Here is a 19964-nt window from a genome sequence, read left to right on the forward strand (position 1 = left end):
AAATGAAGGGGGCCAGAAAAAATCAAAGAAAAAAGATATTAGAACAAGAACAGTGATAGAGAAAAAGAGAGATAACAGTGTATCTCCTTGCATAAGAACATCGTCCTTGAGCAAGCTTGTAAAGAACCTTTTATATACTTAATCTTTGACTTTCGCTTATTCCTTCTCTATCTAAATCCTCAAGCTATGCCCAATTTGTTTTATCCCACTCTCTTTACAAATATCTATTGGTTTTGGCCTAACCGAGTAGTACCAATTTCACTATTCTAAGTGGGTTTGGGCCACCTAATTTTCGTGTCCTTACAATGTCAAAATACAATCTACATGGATATGAATTTGAATATGTCTACCAATTTTTTTTGTAATAAATTATTATAAAGTCTATCTTTCATTCATTTTGTTTCATTTTAATTTTAGTTCAGATAATAATGTAATTTTTTGATAAATTTTTATTATTATGATAATCTCATTATTCCTTAAGAGATGAGAGTTTTGAATAATAAATTTGAAATTTATAAAGTTTAGTTGTATATCAAATATAACACACTACTACAGAAGTTAGAAAAATATAGTTCACCTTAAGAAAAATATTAATCAAACATATAAAATATAATAGTATGATATATTTGTACTTTATAGAGATAAAAAGATAATAAAAAAAATACTTTTAGAAGTCTTAAAAAAAACCCTTGAAGTAATTGTTACTTTTTAATTTTTATATATTACGTCTCATTACATAATATTTCTATATTCTCACACATCATGTGAATCTAATTAGTACATACTTCCTTAAAAAAAACTAGTACATACTTTAAAAATAAAGAGATTTAGCAGTCTCTCCACATATATTTTGAAACAAAAATTTTTAGTTTTTAAATAATATTACATGTATTTTTATACACATTTTCATTTACACGTATTTTCACACACATTTTCCAACAATAATTTTCAATTCTTTAAGTGCATATACCAAACACGCCTAAGCTCTCTCTCTCTCTCTCTCTCTCTCTCCAACTTCCACTCTTCGGATAATATTGGTGTGTGGGACCCAAAATGTTGGCGCCTGGCTTTCCATCCTCAGCTTCATTCTCTTCAATATCTCAATCAGTACATTACCCTCTAAATTCAAAAATCATTTCAAGTGGGAAAGAGAGTGAGAAATTGTTCAAAACGTAGTTGAACAATGGAGAACTTAGTCATACTCTGCAACGCTAGCCCTCCATTGCCAATCCCATCCAAACTAGCCAACCAATCCAAGTTCTCAACCAAACCCACCATCTCTTTCTCCGTAAAAACCCACACAAAACTCACTGACGCTCATTTGAATTCCCTCAGCAAAAATGGGCGCCTCAGCGAGGCCATAACAGCTCTTGACTCCATTGCTCAATCTGGGTCCAAGGTAAATTCAAATACTTATATCAATCTGTTACAGTCTTGCATTGATTTGAACTCTATTCAACTGGGTCGGGAGCTCCATGCGCGTATTAATTTAGTTAATGATGTAAACCCATATGTTGAGACTAAGATTGTCAGCATGTATGCAAAATGTGGGTCTCTGGACGATGCACGCACTCTCTCTCTCTCTCTCTCTCTCTCTCCAACTTCCACTCTTCGGATAATATTGGTGTGTGGGACCCAAAATGTTGGCGCCTGGCTTTCCATCCTCAGCTTCATTCTCTTCAATATCTCAATCAGTACATTACCCTCTAAATTCAAAAATCATTTCAAGTGGGAAAGAGAGTGAGAAATTGTTCAAAACGTAGTTGAACAATGGAGAACTTAGTCATACTCTGCAACGCTAGCCCTCCATTGCCAATCCCATCCAAACTAGCCAACCAATCCAAGTTCTCAACCAAACCCACCATCTCTTTCTCCGTAAAAACCCACACAAAACTCACTGACGCTCATTTGAATTCCCTCAGCAAAAATGGGCGCCTCAGCGAGGCCATAACAGCTCTTGACTCCATTGCTCAATCTGGGTCCAAGGTAAATTCCAATACTTATATCAATCTGTTACAGTCTTGCATTGATTTGAACTCTATTCAACTGGGTCGGGAGCTCCATGCGCGTATTAATTTAGTTAATGATGTAAACCCATATGTTGAGACTAAGATTGTCAGCATGTATGCAAAATGTGGGTCTCTGGACGATGCACGCAAGGTGTTTGATGAAATGGGTGAGAGAAACTTGTACACTTGGTCGGCGATGATTGGTGCGTGCTCGAGAGGGAAGAGGTGGAGGGAGGCTGTGGAGCTTTTCTTTTTGATGATGGGAAATGGTGTTGTGCCTGATAGTTTTTTGTTCCCTAAAGTCTTGCAGGCATGTGCAAATTGCGGGGATTTTGAGACTGGGAAGTTGATACATTCATTGGTGGTTCGACTTGGGATGAGTTGTTATTCATTTGTTAACAATTCAATTTTGGCTGTGTATGTAAAGAGTGGGAAACTGAGTTTGGCAAGGAAGTTTTTTGAGAACATGGATGAGAGAGATTCAGTCACTTGGAATGCAATCATATCTGGGTATTGCCAGAAGGGTGAGATTGATGAAGCTCTTAGATTGTTTGATGCAATGCTTGAAGAAGGGGTTGAACCGGGTTCAGTGACTTGGAACATATTGATTACTAGTTATAATCAGTTAGGGCAGTGTGATGTTGCGAAGGAATTGATGAAGAAGATGGAGAGTTTTGGAATAACTCCTGATGTATTTACTTGGACTTCTATGATTTCGGGTTATGCTCAAAACAACAAGAACAATCGGGCGTTGGATCTGTTCAAGGATATGCTTCAGGAAGGGGTTAAGCCAAATGGGGTTACGATTACAAATGCAATTTCAGCATGTTCAACTTTGAAATCACTAGATAAGGGGTTGGAAATCCATTCTGTTGCTGTTAAGATGGGTTTAATCAATGATTTATTGGTTGGAAATTCTCTCACTGACATGTATTCCAAGTGTGGGGAATTGGAAGCAGCTTGGAAAGTCTTTGATATGGTATTGGAGAAAGATGTATACACTTGGAACTCAATGATTGGAGGATATTGCCAAGCTGGCTATTATGGTAAAGCCCATCAACTCCTTATGAAAATGCAGGAATCAGGTGTATCGCCAAATGTTGTGACGTGGAATATGATGATCTCGGGATATATGCAGAATGGAGATGAGGATCAAGCCATGGATCTCTTCCAGAAAATGGAAAATGATGGGAAAACTAAGCGGGATACTGCTTCATGGAATGCTCTTATTGCTGGTTACCTGCAAACTGGGCAAAAGGACAAGGCGTTGGGTATTTTTAGACAAATGCAGTCTTCCTATGTTATTCCCAATTCAGTTACAATTTTGAGTGTCTTACCTGCATGTGCAAATTTAATTGCTGGGAAGAAGGTTAAAGAGATCCATGGTTGTGTATTCCGTAGAAGCTTAGAGACTGAACTTCCTATTGCGAATTCTCTTATTGACACTTATGCCAAGTCAGGGAATATAATATATTCAAGAACCATTTTTGATGGATTGGCTTCCAAAGATATCATCACCTGGAACTCCTTGATTGGTGGATATGTTTTACATGGTCATGCAGATACTGCACTTGATCTCTTTGATCAGATGAAAAAGTTTGGAGTCAGACCAAATAGAGGTACCTTTGCAAATATTATTGTTGCTTGCAGTCTAGCTGGAATGGTGGATAAGGGGGAGAAAGCTTTCTCTAGCATCACGGAAGAGTATCAAATTATACCAGGTTTAGAACATTATTCAGCTATGGTATATCTATATGGCCGTGCAGGCAGGCTTGCAGATGCAATTGATTTCATTGAAGAAATGCCCATTGAACCTGACTCCTTCACTTGGGCTGCCTTACTAACTGCCTGTAGGATTCATGGAAATATTGGCTTGGCAATCCGCGCGGGGGAAAATTTGCTTGACTCAGAACCAGGGAATTTTTTGATTCACCAATTAATTTTTCAGGCATATGCTTTATGTGGGAAGTCTGAGGATGCTTCAAAAATGACAAAGCTTGAAAAAGATAATGCATCAAGAAAATGTCTTGGGCAATGCTGGATTGAAGTCAAAAACACAGTCCATAGTTTCCTTGCAGGTGATCAGTCCTTGGATGTGCTATATTCTTGGATACAAAGAATAAAAGGGGAAGTCAAGGGACTCGATATGCAATATGGACTTTCTATTGAGGAGGAAAAGAGGGAAGAGATTGGTGGAGTTCATAGTGAAAAACTTGCATTTGCTTTTGCCCTTATAGGATCTCCTTCTGCACCTAAAGTTATAAGGATTGTAAAAAACCTGAGAGTTTGTGGAGATTGCCATAGGACAGCCAAATATATCTCAACGACATATGGATGTGAAATATATTTGAACGACTCAAACTGCCTCCATCATTTTAAGAATGGGCATTGTTCTTGTAAGGATTATTGGTAGAGTAGGAACTAGGAAGACACAATGTGGGAATTTGGTTATCAGATCAGTTCCATCAAAATAATAGAGGCTTGTTGGATGGGTTCCAGATATACTTCAAGCTGTCATGGATCTTGTAACAGCATGTAAGTGAAAAAAGTTTACTTAAAATTTGACTTATCCTGGCTACTTAATTTTCTTTTGACATGTATTTTCTTGAAGATTATATATCTGTGTGCATTTCTTTGATCTGCAGGCTGATGAGTAGGCTTTTGTGCTGAGCTGGATGGAGATTTGAATGTATTTACATTTATTAGGCAGTTTCTGATGAGAAGATATGTGTCTATCCCATAGGAAGTCCATTTGTTGATAGTCTTCTTGGACAGTAGCTGAGTTACTGATTCTAAAGGAAATTGCATTGCTACAGTGATTATCTGTGTGACCCATCAAAAAGTTCCTGTTCATGAATGGTCAATTTTGTGCATTTTTTTTCTTTTTCTTTTTCTTTCCTATGATTGAATGAAGTTATTACCAATGAGCTCAATGGAACTTCCTCTCATTGTAAGAAAAGGTGGAGGGTGAGGTTCAAGACTCACCGGCTGCATGTAATTACTTTTAAAAAGAAGATTTGAATGAAGTCATTATCTACATGGCATGGATTATATTTTCTGCAAAGTATGTTGTGCAAACATGAGTCTTCTTTCATCTACAATCACTGTGCATTATGCCATTAGATGAAATAGATGGTGTATATTTTTCTTTTCTCAATTCAAATCTTACTTGATTATATTTTTATCTTGATAATCATTGTTTTTATGGCTTGAAATTATAAAGATGCATATGGTCTTCTAAGCACTTCTAGTATATTACTTGATTCTAATTTTATCTTGGTAGTTGTTATTTCTATGTCAAATTACTTAACTATATTTTTCTGGCCCTTTCTCACAAAACTACCTCCCTTTGCAGGTCCATATACTTATTTGATAAGGAAGCCCTTATACAAATTTTTAATATTTTGCATTTGAATTCTTAAGTGGGAAGTCTGATAAGAACAGGTTGGTAATTGAACTGAGTAATTAGCCAGGTTATGTCCTGCATAGCAGAGATTCTTGTGCAATTGAATTTTTTGCCCTAAAGCTTGGACCACATGATTACAAATTGGTATATAATTTGACAAGTAATTCTTCTTATGCTGTTCTGCAATAATTTCTGCTAATGAAAATAATGCTTTCTTTAATATGCGATTAATGACTCTCATCTTTGGTATTGTCTGATTGATTAATTTCTTAATATTCCCAGGGTATCTTGGCTAGCTTCATTGGCTATCATGGATCAACAAATTACCTAGGGCCTATGGTCCTAAGGTGCATCATTTCACACCACAGAGTAAGGCTGGTTCAATATGAACCAGGGCAATCCTTCCCATCAGGCAAAAATTGTGTCTGCGAGGAAGATATGATTTTTAGAGAGTTGATATTGTGGAAGTAATTTTTCTTTTCTCTGGCTGCATGATATCTGAAGGCTATTATTACATAAATAGGTGCGTATGCAACCATCAAGCCGACACAATAATGACTTCAGAAAAAAAAAATGTGGGGGGTGAGGGTGTCAACAATATGATGAACTTAAGCCAAATCCAAATATTTTCAAAAATCTGTACAAGTCCTAGTCATTTTTTTATGAGGTTGAGAGGCGTCATATACTCTCAAAATCATTAATTGAAGGACCCAAATTGTTCTCATTCAAGTTTTTTATCGTAGTTTTATTGATGCTGATATGAATGAACAAGTTTCTAAATTTCTTTTTGCTGATACATTATGTTATAGGTTCCATTCCATGGCATTTATGGTTTGTGGATGGGGCAGCAAAGCCATGAGCACATGGTTATGAGCAAGGTATGCAATAATTTCACCCACTAAAGAGTACATCTGTGTCGTGTGTTTCAACAAGATGTATTTATTTCACTTTTTCTCATGTTTATCTACTTGAAATAAGTGCATCTTATTCAATCCAATTAGGGTATGCTCTAAAAAGGAGCAGATCTGTTGGGAGCCTGAGACTTTGGAGTTTGGACAGGTCTGACCCCACTGTTATTGATGGCATGCATAGCTGCCACTAGTATCCAAGTTGATGAAGATAAGAAAGGCCATATCCCATTTGAGATTTAAGTTTGTTGCATGGAACAATCGTTTGAGGATCAGAAATTGTTATGGAAGGGGAAGGGTCTGGGATGGGATGAGAAGCTCTTAGTTCCCTACACGTTAACAATTGGAATAAGAACTCCAACCTGAAATAGATTTGTTTATTATGGTCGACCAGAACTCGATTGTTATTTCTAATTTTCTACATGTATACGATGGCCAGAATCTGCAGGTGGCTGGGTCATAAAAAAAAATACACCATGGTCCAGTGGGTGGAAGCTTAGATTGAGATTATATTCTCTATCCCAAATCTCTCCCCACTCTTCACTCTGTGTTGGCCCGGTGGTACCTAACTACCTATATCAGTGTTTGGTGCTAACGAATAACTTGTAAGGTTTTTTTAAACTCAGCCTCTTTGAACCATGTTCTTTGAGAGCCTACCACTTTTCCAATATTTATTAAAACAACCAAAAAACAAAACAAAAAAAAAGTTTTCAGTACTTCTGCTAAGTTTACCACTTTATAGCTGCCGACCAGCTAGCCAATTCTCAGCTTTTTTTTTTTTTTTTGAAGATATGGAAAAAAGTTGCAAGGTCCATCTATGCAGGTAGGGTAAATTGAGAACCTTACTTCTGCATTTAGAATTTGATCCCTCAGGTATCTGCAGAAGCCGCAATGCCCAGCTTTCTTTTAAATATATGGGAAAAGTCGCAGGGGTCCATATTTGCAGGCAGGGTAACCCAAGAAAGCTGCTTCTGCATTATAACTTTTGATCCATAAAGGAGGAAGCATATATAAAGATATGCGTCTTTTTTTGAATTCTCATCTCTTTAATCACCTTATAACTAAGTCCTAAAAGGTCTATTGAACGAAGAAAATTAACATAACATGAGGCATGAGGCTTCTTGAATTAGATTTGCAGCCTTGGAAAATATAAACTTGGTTCTTGAAACCATGCTCTTTGCTTCAACTTGGCGAAATTAGTTTTGACATGTAGCAAAAACCATCAGCTGCACCACTAGGAAGGCCAGAAATGGTCCGATTTGTGCTGGCGACACTCTGGTCTGGAATCAAGTGGTAAATCGATGGCATAAAGTGATGGGATTTCCGGATTTGTATAATATAGAATGGTGAAAACGAGATTCTTTGCGTATATTAGAGAGAATAATCGTACGTAAATTCCATACTGCATGAAGATCCTGTTAATATCCCATAATAATAAGTGACCATTTCCATACCACAAAAGCACAAAGTAAAACTTCAAAAAAGCGATTTTATTTTCCAGTAGCTGAATAATAATCAATGATTTGCCCACATATCTTTATTTTTTAATGTTTTGGGAACGTGTACTCGATGCACAAGCATATTCAAATATTCGGCAGTCAGAATAAAGAGCCAACCCTGCTGGCTGGCCCCTATTCAGAATTCCTTTTCTCCTGTAATTGACTAATTGTATTTTGTAGTACGAAAAGTAAAAATAAGACAAAGAATAACGACTGTGCAATTAAAATTGAAATAAGAATAAGAATAAACGTAAAATCATTTGTCACAAATGCATTATGCATGGGAGTATCAAGTATGGGAATGGGACTCTTCTAGCTATTGCCGCCCCTACATGCACACAAGAAAAATAATGCTTTTTTTTTTCTTTTTCTTTGTTTTTCTGGGGATTTATGGGGTATCTGATTCTCTGCCATTGAATGTTTTCCCTCCATAGTGGAAACACGAATTAGCTTCTGCAAAATTGTAAGCTAGAATTTTTTTTATGCATCTCCACAAGCAAAAAACACCTTTAAGCTCTCATTTATAAATTCCTTCCACATCTTGCTTACAAGTCAGTGCAACACTCGTCCACGCCCCTCAACTTGCTCTCTCAATCTTCCTCTCAAGACTTTGATCACTTCTGAAAAATGGTAAACAAGGATGCTACTTTCAGTTCTTTGCCTACGAGTTTTTCTCTTTTACGTGTATTCCTTTTTTTTTAATAGAAGTTTCTAACCAGTTATCAAAAAAAGTTCTTTGCCTTTTTTTGGATGAATTTTACATTGTATATTTTGTAGCATATCGCTTTGTTTTTAGTTTAGGAAAGTTGACTGATCGGTTGAATGTTGTTGCTGCAGAGTTTGGAGGCTAGCCAGAAGAAACCAATAACAGTTGGGCCATGGGGAGGCCAGCATGGCTTGTGTTGGGACGATGGGGTTTACTCATCTGTGAGGCAGTTGGTGATAGCTCATGGAGTGGGCATTGACTCCATCCAAATTGAATATGACAACAAAGGGACTTCAATTTGGTCAGAGAAGCATGGTGGAAATGGAAGCAACAAAATAGACAGGGTTAGTCATACAAGAAATATTTACATATCATTATCCATAGCATTGTTGTGGCTTTTTGCTGTGTCCATAGCATTATCCATTTAGAAATGTTTACATAACAATATTGAAGTTGCTCACTATCTTGTTTTGGAGTTACCATCAATGAAGTCGCTATGTACTGTATAAACAATGAAAAAAAAAAAAAAAAATTCCTGAATCGAGTTGGTGTTTAATAGGGTTTATGCCTTGCAGGTCAAGCTTGACTGCCCAGATGAGTTCCTAACTTCAATACATGGACACTATGGTTGCTTAAATGAATGGGGACCAGTGTTTGTTCGATCACTTTCTTTTGAAAGCAACAGGAAAACATATGGACCATTTGGTACTGAACAAGGAACCTATTTCTCATTCCCAATGGCTGGGGGCAAGATTGTTGGGTTCCATGGCAAGTCTGGCTGGTATCTTGATGCAATTGGAGCTTATTTGAAACCAGTTGAGAAGCAATATTCGTCCAATGTTATGCTTAAATCACAAAGCTACGTTGCTAATGGGACTGAGAAGGTTGGCTACTCTGTAATACAAGGGAGCGTTGGAGAAAACTTTGATATAGTTCTTGCTGTAAGACAAAAGGATGAATATATTTTTTTTTTTTTTTTTTGGGATGATATTTTAATTTCCCTTCATAGCAGCTTTATTTTTGTTTTTTGGGATCAATAGCTACTATCACATATACAAAGGTTATGACATATTACATCTCATCACCATGGTTCTATCATGTGCAGGATCCAGGGGCACTGAAATGCCGTGGTCATAATGACGAGCTCCGAAAACAATGCCCCATAGTGGTGGATGATCGCATCATCGACATTGTCAAGAGAGTAGGATTAATTGGGCTGCATAGGACCCCGTGTAGAGAGATTGATAATAATTTGATAACGGCCTTGGTTGAGCGATGGCGGCCTGAAAGCCACACCTTCCACCTGCCATGTGGCGAGACAACAATCACATTGCAAGATGTGGAAGTTATTTTCGAGATTCCAATTGATGGTGAGGCAATTGTTGGAATAACTAACTTGACATGGGAAGATGAATGTGAGAGTATGCTTGGAATTCCTCCTAATGGGAATGTGCTTAAAGGACAAAGGATCCTAATTAAGAAGCTACTGGAAAAAATTGACCATGGGTTGCCTAATGATGCAGCAGAGGTGGTTGTGCATCAATATGCACGGTGTTATATTCTAGCACTGCTGGCAGACACAATTTTCGCCGACAAGTCTGGCGATATGGTGCATATGATGTAGTTGCAGATGTTGAGGGGCCTTCGCAATCCACGTCAGTACAGTTGGGGGAGCGCTTGCCTCGCATGGTTGTATAAAGAGTTATGCAGGGCAACCGACAGTGGTGCCAGTCAGATTGGTGGGGCCTTGCTACTGGTTCAGTATTGGGCATGGTTCAGACTCCCTTTTTTATGCCCAAGGAAGGAGGACCTCCCACCAGATGATGCATATGGCCCACCATTTGCACCTTCTCCACTGTCCATTAAGTAAGTCTCTTCCTTGATCGATTATGAAAATTGGAAATAGATCCATAATTTAAACGACATGACACATTGTTAGACACAGAAAATAAAATTTTAACCTTGATATTCCTCAAATCTTGAAAATTAATAGGATTTTTATTTATTTTTATATATCGTTTTACAACCACTGAGGTCATATGTTATTATTGATGTATAATACAAGTGTTATTAATTTTTAGCTCCACCACTAATCATATGTTTAGATAATCATTGTTTGGTATATAACTTAGTGGTATGTAATGTTCAATTTACGATTGCCCATCATTTATTGTTGTTGATTACTTCAAATTCTCAATTTCAAGTATTGACTCTCTTTCTTAATTGTAGGACTGTGTGGGAACCATATCAAGATGACTTAGCCCACCTGCCTCCGTTCTGTGTCACAGGAAGGGACGTATGGATGGTGAAGGTGCCGCTTGTATGCTTCTGGCTAGTGGAAAAACATACACCGGACCGTGTTCTTTGTCAGTTTGGGATGGTACAAGAAATCCCCCCATATGTTGATATTGACGACGCCCTTCATGACATAGACCTAAGGGGGAAGATAGAGGTGAATTGGGGGGACAAACATTATGGGCATGTCCAAGTATGGAATAGTCGAGCACGATCTCTATGTCATGAAGCACGACTACAGGGTGATATGTCGCCTGCTCATCCATACTTCAATTGGTATAATAGGGTGACTTGGAGTTCATCGACCACACTTCCGCTTCACTTCTTATTATGGTAATCGCTTTGACCTTTCTTTTCAATTTTTGTTACGTATCACCTTTTTTTTGTTAGATGTACTAATTTTATTTTTGTACTTGCAGCTTGCCAGTCACAAGCAGATGTTGATGCAGTATACAGTAGGCAGTCCCATGTACAAGCATATCTCAGCTTTACTTAAATATGTGGAACACCTTCATCGTATAACTGCCAAACTTCCCTTGGAAGAGACCGATGAGGCAAATCCAAATGTGGCAGAAGATACTGGACGACCAAGCACAGGCCATAGCCATGGTCACCGTGGTGCACCCCATCAGGTTGTCAGTAGGCCGGATCCCCCTCCACCTCCACATGCATCTCCTGCGCCATAATTCCCTCCACCTCCACATGCATCTCTTGCCCCAGAGTTTCCTCCACCTCCACATGCATCGCCTTCCCCAGAGATCCCTCTACGTACTACTCATGCAGTTCCTGACCTAGAGATCCCTTTACCCACTGCTCATGCATCTTCTCACCCCGAGATCCCTTCACACACCTCACCTACATTTTTTGACCCCGCTCATTTTTCATTTACTCCGCCATCCTTTGATCTCGGCTATGGTTTTAGTCAGACCCCTCCTGTCATGCACACTCAATCCCCCTTGGACAGCATTGGTCATATAGACCATGTACCACCCCATAGTCACTCCATATCATTCATGCCCACTCCTGGACTACGTATAGATCCCATGACTATGGGTGTCACTCACATTTCATCTGCTACACCATCCTCCCCCGCAGTTGTAGGATCTCCAGTTGTTGGGAGTCAAGCAAAACAGCCAGATGTGCATGTTGATAATGAGCAGATAGTTGTTGGGTTACAGTTACCCCTACAAGGTCGACCTAAACGCACAACAAAAGCACCTCCTTGTGGGACAGGTGGTCACAAAGCAGGACACAAGGTTGGCCCCACGGTATGACAACTCATTTAATGTAATGAATTCAAAGTAATTGCTGTTATGGTTCGTAGTAGAATTCATGTAATCCATTGTTTGGTTGTAACTCCATCTTTGCAGCAACGCGAGGAGCCTCACCAAGGAGATGCAGTACCCCCTCCCCCACATACCAGGCACTATACGAGACAACATAAGCGTAAAATGCATTAGGATCAGCACCCCATCTGAATGTGTATGTGAATTTTATTATTAATTTATTACGTGGAAATAATTTTCCTAATCTTAGATTTAAATTTCTATTCACAAGTTTCATTTGCTAGTGTTATGTTAATGCAAATTGTTTATGTTATCTTCTAGGTACTAGTAATGACACCCCAGATATTTTTGGATGTCTTAAGAAAGGCATTGTTGAGTCCATAAGCAGTATGCTTAATGATAATTGATGAATGTCATTTGCTATTGGTAACCATCCATATACAAAATTAATGAAGGTGAATCTCTATTACTTTACATAACAATATTGAAGTTGCTCATCATCTTGTTTTGGAGTTAACCATCAACGAAGTTGCTATGTACAGTATAAACAATGAAAAAAAAAATTCTGAATCTAGTAGGTGTTTAATACACAATTTATGCCTTGCAGGTCAAGCTTGACTGCCCAGATGAGTTCCTAACTTCAATACATGGACACTATGGTTGCTTAAATGAATGGGGACCAGTGTTTGTTCGATCACTTTCCTTTGAAAGCAACAGGAAAACATATGGACCATTTGGTACTGAACAAGGAACCTATTTCTCATTCCCAATGGCTGGGGGCAAGATTGTTGGGTTCCATGGCAAGTCTGGCTGGTATCTTGATGCAATTGGAGCTTATTTGAAACCAGTTGAGAAGCAATATTCGTCCAATGTTATGCTTAAATCACAAAGCTACGTTGCTAATGGGACTGAGAAGGTTGGCTACTCTGTAATACAAGGGAGCGTTGGAGAAAACTTTGATATAGTTCTTGCTGTAAGACAAAAGGATGAATATGGCAACCCTCTACAGAAAAAAACTAGGGGGTTTTCTACTACAGAATACAACGAGGTAGAGATCAAAGAAAGGGTAAGCAACCTCTATTTTAGAAATTTCTAGTCCAAAAATAATAGGGAGTTTACTCTTTTCTTCTCTTTTATATGTTGCACACGATGGAATTAAATTAAAGCTTCATTTCATATGCTTTAGTATTGAGCAATCTCTATTAGGAAATTTCTATTCCAGGGAGAAAAAAAGTTTCACTTTTTCACTTCTATATGTTGCACAAGATGAAACTTAGATTAAAGCTTCATTTTCAGGTGCCAAGCATTGAGAAGGTGCCCTCGAGAGTTGATGGCGCTGTAACATATGGACCCTGGGGTGGTACTGGTGGGTCTACATTTGATGATGGAACCTACACAGGTATTAGACAAATTAATTTGTCACGCAATGTTGGAATTGTTTGGATAAGAGCCTTGTATGATTGTGATGGGGATGCCATATGGGGAAACAGACATGGTGGCAGTGGAGGATTTAAAAATGAAAAGGTGAATCAAGCTCTTTCCATATTTATATACTTAAATCTACAGCACCTATTAGTTTGGGATCAAAATTCACCAGCATATTTGTTGTGCACTTTCTGCAGATAATCTTTGATTTCCCATCTGAAGTTTTGACACATATAGTAGGCTCATATGGTCCTCTGATGTACATGGGGCCTAGTGTTATCAGGTCACTCACTTTCTACACCAATAAAGGGAAGTATGGGCCATTTGGAGAAGAACAAGGAACCAGTTTCGCCACCAAATTGAAGGAAGGAAAGATTGTTGGTATCCATGGGAGGAAAGGTTTATTCTTAGATGCTCTAGGTGTACATGTTATAGAAGGGAAAATAATGCCACTGAATCATTGTACTTCCAATGCAATTATACCTTACGAACCTGCTGTCTCTGAGCTAGATAATCCTCACTGGTCCAATAAACTTGCATTAGCAAGGCAAGTACCAAGTGAAGAGGTAATTTAGAAGCATTCTCTGCATTCCTATTTGTATGCCTCTAGGAAACATTATTTGGATGATTTATTCATCAAAAGCTTTCTATGTAATTCCAGGTTGCCTTTGGTGTGGTAAAAGAACCAGCTCCATGTGGACCAGGTCCATGGGGTGGGGATGGAGGGAGACCATGGGATGATGGTGTGTTTTCGGGGATCAAGCAGATCTATTTGACAAGAGTAGCTGAAGCCATTTGTTCGGTTCAGATTGAGTATGATCGAAATGGACAAGCAGTTTGGTCCATTAAGCATGGGGGTAATGGAGGAACTGCCACACATCGGGTATTACTATTATTATTGTAGTTGTATGTACCATTTCCTTGTTTTATGAGCATACAAGGATTATCCTATATTTACAAGTTGAGCTATTTTGCAGATAAAATTGGAGCACCCGCATGAAGTATTGATTTGCATCTCTGGTTATTATGGTTCAGTCAGTAGAGATGAGCGACATAAAGTTATAAAGTCACTAACATTTTACACCAGTCGAGGGAAGTATGGTCCATTTGGTGAGGAAATAGGAACATTCTTCACATCAACCACCACAGAAGGCAAGGTGGTCGGTTTTCATGGTAGGAGTAGCTCGTACTTGGATGCCATTGGAATCCATATGCAACACTGGCTCGGAAATCAACGAACTGCAAAGTCATCCATCTTCAGAAAGTTCACTTGAGTTAAGTTTTGATCAGTAATAAAAGTGATTAGTTGGCATTCATGGTCCATAAATCCATGTTTGCCTGAAGTCATTGGAGTCCACAGGCAATAATGGTTGGGACTTAAATACCCACAAAGCCACCTCTTTTCAAATTGTTTTGAGTTGATTAATGTTTTCTTAGTAAGCATGTTTGCTCCATGGTCAAAAATTTGTACTTACAGTCTGTAATGACATTTGCTTGATTTATTAGTGCTCGTACAGTAAGCGCATTTTGGTATTTCTCCCAGCTTACTTATAATTGTTTACCGTTGGAATTACTAAAAACAAAGTGCCTACCATCGCCAGCTTCTTGGAGTGCAGAATGAAATATTCTCATAGATGGAGTTTGTCATTGGATTAGGGATGATATTAGGCATAAAGTGTCTCCTTTTGTAAAATGGTTAAGAACCCTATACACAGATAACTTCTTTCATCTATTTCAAACATAGGTTGGGAGTCTTGTGACACCAAATTTGATGTTTTTAGGAGAAGTGTCACTAGCAAAACTCCTATCATTGCGCAAAGAACCATATAAAATAAACACACACACACACACAAAGCTCACTTTTGAGATAAGGTTTCTTGTAAGTAGTCATAAAACTAAAGGTCACCAAAAACATAAAATACCTGTCAAACAGTTGCATGGATTGCACAATGCCAACTTGCATAGCTTCAACCGGCTCCCACAAAATCAAGGGTTATTGTCAATGGAATAGAGCAAATACTCGGTGATATTCGTTGGGTAATGCTGCAATTTTAACTGTCTGATCGACTCAACATAAAAATTCTAAAATGGCTCCAATCGGTTGAACATAAAAATGATATCCTAAAAATGTTAAGACTATCGCATAGGCATTTGATTTTTTATCTTTTGGGATAAGCAGCCATTTGATTAGTTTAAAGGGAAAAAAATCGAAAAACATTACAAGCATTGCTTATCAACTTCAAGTTTGAGGCTTTGGGCAGCATGATGGTCATTCCAGTCACGTGACTGGATAGTCTTGGAGTCTGTATCCTAAACCAGTGAGGTCCTTGCACTGAAGACAGGAAGTTCTAGAACCCATCAAGCAATGCTCAACAAAAAATTTAAAGACACTTGAAATAAGGTGGACATCAACAAAGCATAAAGCTTTCCTCACTCTGTTGAGGTCACTCGAAAGCATTTGACTCATTGTGGATTCAAATTTTGTTTTGAAGCACAGCAATTAGCTTATGCAAAGTGCATTGAAATTGCCTGCATCTAGAATCTTACAGGAAAGAAAATCTGCTAACATAATTACTCATCATCAAAGTTCCAATTCTGAAATGAGGCAACAAACCAAGTGGTTGGTTTATTAAGCAGATGAACTGGAGGCTTCCTCCTTTTCTTCAACTGAAAATGGTATAGGTTTGGTTGGGGCTGGCAATCGGCCAATGCTATCAACTTTATCCCTTTGTTTTGGGGGAGGCCTAGCTGCTTTTGGCAACAACCTGCCTTTCTTTTCAAACCACTCAGGCTTGAGCAGTGCTCGGAAGCCCAATTTGTTGTAATACACTCTTCTGACAGACCCACCAGCAGCTTCAACTGCTTCCTTTGCCCTAACTGTGACCCTTGAAATCTGTCAGCGTCATATATGTGTAATAAGTAAGATTCTCAATTTAAGAGCATCTGATGTCTCATTGAAATGCAGCACATAAATGAAATTATGGTACACACCAAGAGTCACCACACTAACTACTAGCTGTGAACTTTTACAAACAGATATATATATATATATATATATATTCTTCTCATCCATATACATCAGACATAAGATGTTAGAAAATGATAACTTTTACAACCCCTGGAAAATATAATGAAACCACCTGAACCTAAACTGTGGGATTAAAATAATATGGCACCAAAATATAAGTCAAGGACTATATATAGATGACATATTTTTTCTGTTTTCTTTTTTCCTTTTTTGTTTCTAAATTCAAAATCTGGTAAAAGTGGTGCAGCACTCTCAACCCATCAGGTAGATATGTTCATCATCCAGCCAACAAAAGTTGCAACAGTTAAGACAGAAAAGTGAAAAATTCAATGTGAAGAGCAAAGCAAGAATGATGCCATGGCCAAACAACAGAAAAAACAAGCAAAAAGCCCTAGGATAAAGATTTACCTCCAGATGAATTGGCCACTTTATTTGTTCAGCACCACGTCCCATCAATCTTACTCCATCTTTTATCTGCTTCCCTATTGCCACTGTATCCTATTGCAATAGTTATAGCCAGAATGAGACAAAGTGAATCAATCAAATGGTTCAAATTTGATAAGTACAGAAGAAAGTCACCGTACCTTTAGTGTTTTCATTGTAATCAATTCAGAAGAATCAATCTTCCCAGCATTTATAAGTTTGGCAATTTTTCCCAAGCCTACTGGCTGCCAGAAAAAGATAAAGATTTATAAGCTTGGCATTTATACTCAGATAGTTATCAGAAAGTGTTTTTTTTTTTGATAGGTAGATAGTAGGGGAGGAGGGAAGTAAGGTTCGAACCACAGAACACTATGTTAACAAAAAATGTCAAAATAGATCAATCTATCCTAAATATTGAGAGAGATAGAGAATAAAAGTTGATAACAAGAGCTCCTGCCATAGCCAATACTTCTGCACCAAAATATCAATATCCAAACCAAGAAGATAAGCAAACTTTTTTATTTGGATGCAAATTAGTGATAAACAAATTAAAATAAATATAATAATGTTAAGAGGAGAAAAGGGATAGCCAAGGTGCCCCACACCACCAAATTATTGAAATTTTAGCATGTAACAAGCTTACAAAGTTGGCAATATTGTTGTATTTTCCTCCCAGACTCCCGGTAATTACCATTCCCAATTCTTAGGCTCTACAGCTATGTCAGATTTCTTAAGCATAGAGATGAACATACAGCATTAGTTCTAAGGATAATTTAAATACTAGCTAGGTAACTTATAAAACTTATACCATGGCCCAATATCTGGCAGAAATATTGGAGGAAAATCCCAAATTTTAGTAATATTCCAGGCCCCAAATTCTAACTTCATCATCTCACTAACCGCCCCAGTTTCACAGGTTCAAGTCCTAAAATGGCCATCCACAAAAAAATTTAATCAACCACACTTTGGCTGGGTCATTTCCCAAAATGTTATTCACATAATTTTTTTATCCATCCGCCAGGTAGGACCTTTTAACTTGTGATCTCCATTATCACTTAGCAGAAACATTTACATATGACACTCCAAAATCCCAACCCATTTGTCCATTAAGTCAAAGCATTTTGACCTGATTACATGTTTTTTTCTGAGAATGAGAGAAAATATTATTAAGAGAGAAAGGAAATACTTAACAATTGGCACTCCCGCTGTACATAAAAAGATTATGTCCACTTTTTAGCAAGAACATTACTTCAACAACTTTCAAATTTATTCAAAATTGTTACAGGACATGGTCTACAATCTAAGCTTGTAATTTAAGGGCATAAGCATTTTTTTTAGTTGGTGGTTTAAAGGCACAAGCATTGATCAAACAATATAAGAATATCCCCCAATTTCAAAACTTTTTACCACACTATTTGATGATAGACAAGTTACATGCCTCTCTCACCCCCACAGTTGATAACTTGCCTGGACCCTCTAATAACATACCAACCTAGAGCAAAATGCTGTTACAATATTTGGAAAATTTTCTTTACTTATATATCAAAATATTGACGTGTATCCTCAATAATTTCTATAATGGTAATTAAAAAGAAATTAAATCCAAAAACAAAGCTTTTTATTTTTTATTTTTTTATAGGTTAAAAAAGAATTCTATTGATATGAGACTACCTTGTGAAATTAAACACGAAATAGTCTAAAGAATTACAATTGGAAAAATATATACGTATGGATCAACTCTATGAAGGAATGAACATAGTTACTATCTGCAATGCCCGATACAAAACCCCACTCATAAAGAGAACTAATGAAGTATGTACAAAGCTATTGAAATCTTAAAAATTAAAAATTAAGAAGCATAATAAAATAAAATAAAAAACATATCAACTAGATACCAATCTAACTATCATTTCCCAAAACCCCACCATTCATATCCTATAAAAAAACTCCAATTTTCTTTCACATTCCTTCACTTTCTCGGTAACCAACCAAACAAACAGTACCACAAAACAAAAAGAGAAAAGAAAAGGGTACCTGGAAAGTGAGACTAAAAGGGTTTTTGAAACCACGCTTGGGCAAGCGACGACGAAGTGGGGTCTGACCACCTTCGAAGCCGAGCTTTCCTGAGCCTCTGGCTCTCTGACCCTTGTTACCCCTCCCAGCGGTCTTGCCTTTCCCTGACCCAATCCCTCTTCCCTTCCTCGTCTTCTGCTTCCTCGGCACTTTGTCCCTCAAATCGTTCAGACTCAAAAGGCTGTACGCTCGAATGCCTTCAAAAACCACAGGAACTTTTGGTGTCAATATGGGGCGTTGGCATTGTATTAAGCGTAGAGGTTGGAGTGTGGGGTTGGGTTTGAACGATGGGATCAGGATTGAGCTGGAGAGGAGGGAACAAAGTCTTCTTCTCAGCATTTCTTTTTTCTGAAGATTGAAGAAGAAGTGGATGTGGGTTTCAGCGGTTTTGGATTGTGCTGCTCATTTTGGGAGATGGGTCTACTTGGTTTTGGTTTTGGTTTTGGGGAGTTGATTGCTTTGCTGCCATGGCCAAATGAGCTCAATGAGGTTTAAGGAATTAAGAGTTTGGAGATGGGTTGGGAATTGGGATCCAATACACTAACTGCTTTTTGCTCTTGGGTTGTAGTGTCTGTGGTTGATCTATATCGGACGGCTAGAAAATCAATCACTTTATTTTTGTCAATTACTTTTATTAGTTTATTTCTATTGAGAAATTACTGGGTAATCCGGAATACTTAATAATTTTTCATTTCTGTTGGAGCATCAGCATTAATAGTATCAAAAATTTAGCGATTTGGTAGTACAAAAAATTATTTTATCTATTTTAACACTTCACTCTACAAAATACCTAACATGTGATTTTATTATAGCATTCAACATAAAAAAAAAATAATAATAATAACATATTTATTATTTACTACAATAAACAACAATCACCACTACTAACACAATAAAATAATATAT

The 19964-nt window shown here is 37.7% G+C and overlaps 2 protein-coding genes across 3 annotated transcripts; one reads left to right on the top strand and one right to left on the bottom strand.

Moving 5' to 3' along the window:
• Positions 1 to 1579: 1579 nt before the first annotated feature.
• LOC112015137 (pentatricopeptide repeat-containing protein At1g19720) lies at positions 1580 to 15067 on the top strand. Of its 2 annotated transcripts, XM_065765119.1 has the most exons (8): positions 1603 to 3648; positions 4970 to 4981; positions 8678 to 8872; positions 12717 to 13175; positions 13406 to 13633; positions 13732 to 14100; positions 14196 to 14417; positions 14512 to 15067. In XM_065765119.1, the coding sequence occupies exons 1-8, from the start codon at positions 1771 to 1773 to the stop codon at positions 14806 to 14808; spliced, it is 3660 nt and encodes a 1219-aa protein (XP_065621191.1). In that variant the 5' UTR covers positions 1603 to 1770; the 3' UTR covers positions 14809 to 15067. The 2 variants fall into 2 exon arrangements, 1 of the variants encoding a protein (XP_065621191.1); XR_010625656.1 differs by lacking the exons at positions 8678 to 8872; positions 12717 to 13175; positions 13406 to 13633; ... (1 more) ...; positions 14196 to 14417; positions 14512 to 15067 and having other exon boundaries at positions 1580 to 4544; positions 4655 to 5073.
• Positions 15068 to 15931: 864 nt separating this feature from the next.
• Positions 15932 to 19602, bottom strand: LOC112015140 (uncharacterized). Its single transcript, XM_024047502.2, has 4 exons — positions 19020 to 19602; positions 17147 to 17230; positions 16971 to 17060; positions 15932 to 16427 (listed from the first exon to the last, which is right to left on the bottom strand). Exons 1-4 carry the CDS (start codon positions 19395 to 19397, stop codon positions 16164 to 16166), a joined length of 816 nt encoding a protein of 271 aa, XP_023903270.2. The 5' UTR covers positions 19398 to 19602; the 3' UTR covers positions 15932 to 16163.
• Between the last annotated feature and the right edge of the window lie 362 nt (positions 19603 to 19964).

This window comes from Quercus suber, unplaced genomic scaffold (genome assembly GCF_002906115.3).
Source record: "Quercus suber isolate HL8 unplaced genomic scaffold, Cork oak 2.0 scaffold_608, whole genome shotgun sequence".
Lineage (NCBI taxonomy): Eukaryota > Viridiplantae > Streptophyta > Magnoliopsida > Fagales > Fagaceae > Quercus > Quercus suber.

What these genes read in the sequence shown, in the direction of transcription:
- LOC112015137 (XM_065765119.1), top strand. Translation starts at nt 1,771, where the DNA reads ATGGAGAACTTAGTCATACTCTGCAACGCTAGCCCTCCATTGCCAATC. An exon ending in GAAGCAACAAAATAGACAGG is followed by an intron (nt 8,873 to 12,716) that starts GTTAGTCATACA and finishes TATGCCTTGCAG; the next exon opens with GTCAAGCTTGACTGCCCAGA. An exon ending in GAGGAACTGCCACACATCGG is followed by an intron (nt 14,418 to 14,511) that starts GTATTACTATTA and finishes GCTATTTTGCAG; the next exon opens with ATAAAATTGGAGCACCCGCA.
- LOC112015140 (XM_024047502.2), bottom strand. Translation starts at nt 19,397, where the DNA reads ATGCTGAGAAGAAGACTTTGTTCCCTCCTCTCCAGCTCAATCCTGATC. An exon ending in CTTTTAGTCTCACTTTCCAG is followed by an intron (nt 17,231 to 19,019) that starts GTACCCTTTTCT and finishes TTTTTCTGGCAG; the next exon opens with CCAGTAGGCTTGGGAAAAAT. An exon ending in AGTGGCCAATTCATCTGGAG is followed by an intron (nt 16,428 to 16,970) that starts GTAAATCTTTAT and finishes TGACGCTGACAG; the next exon opens with ATTTCAAGGGTCACAGTTAG.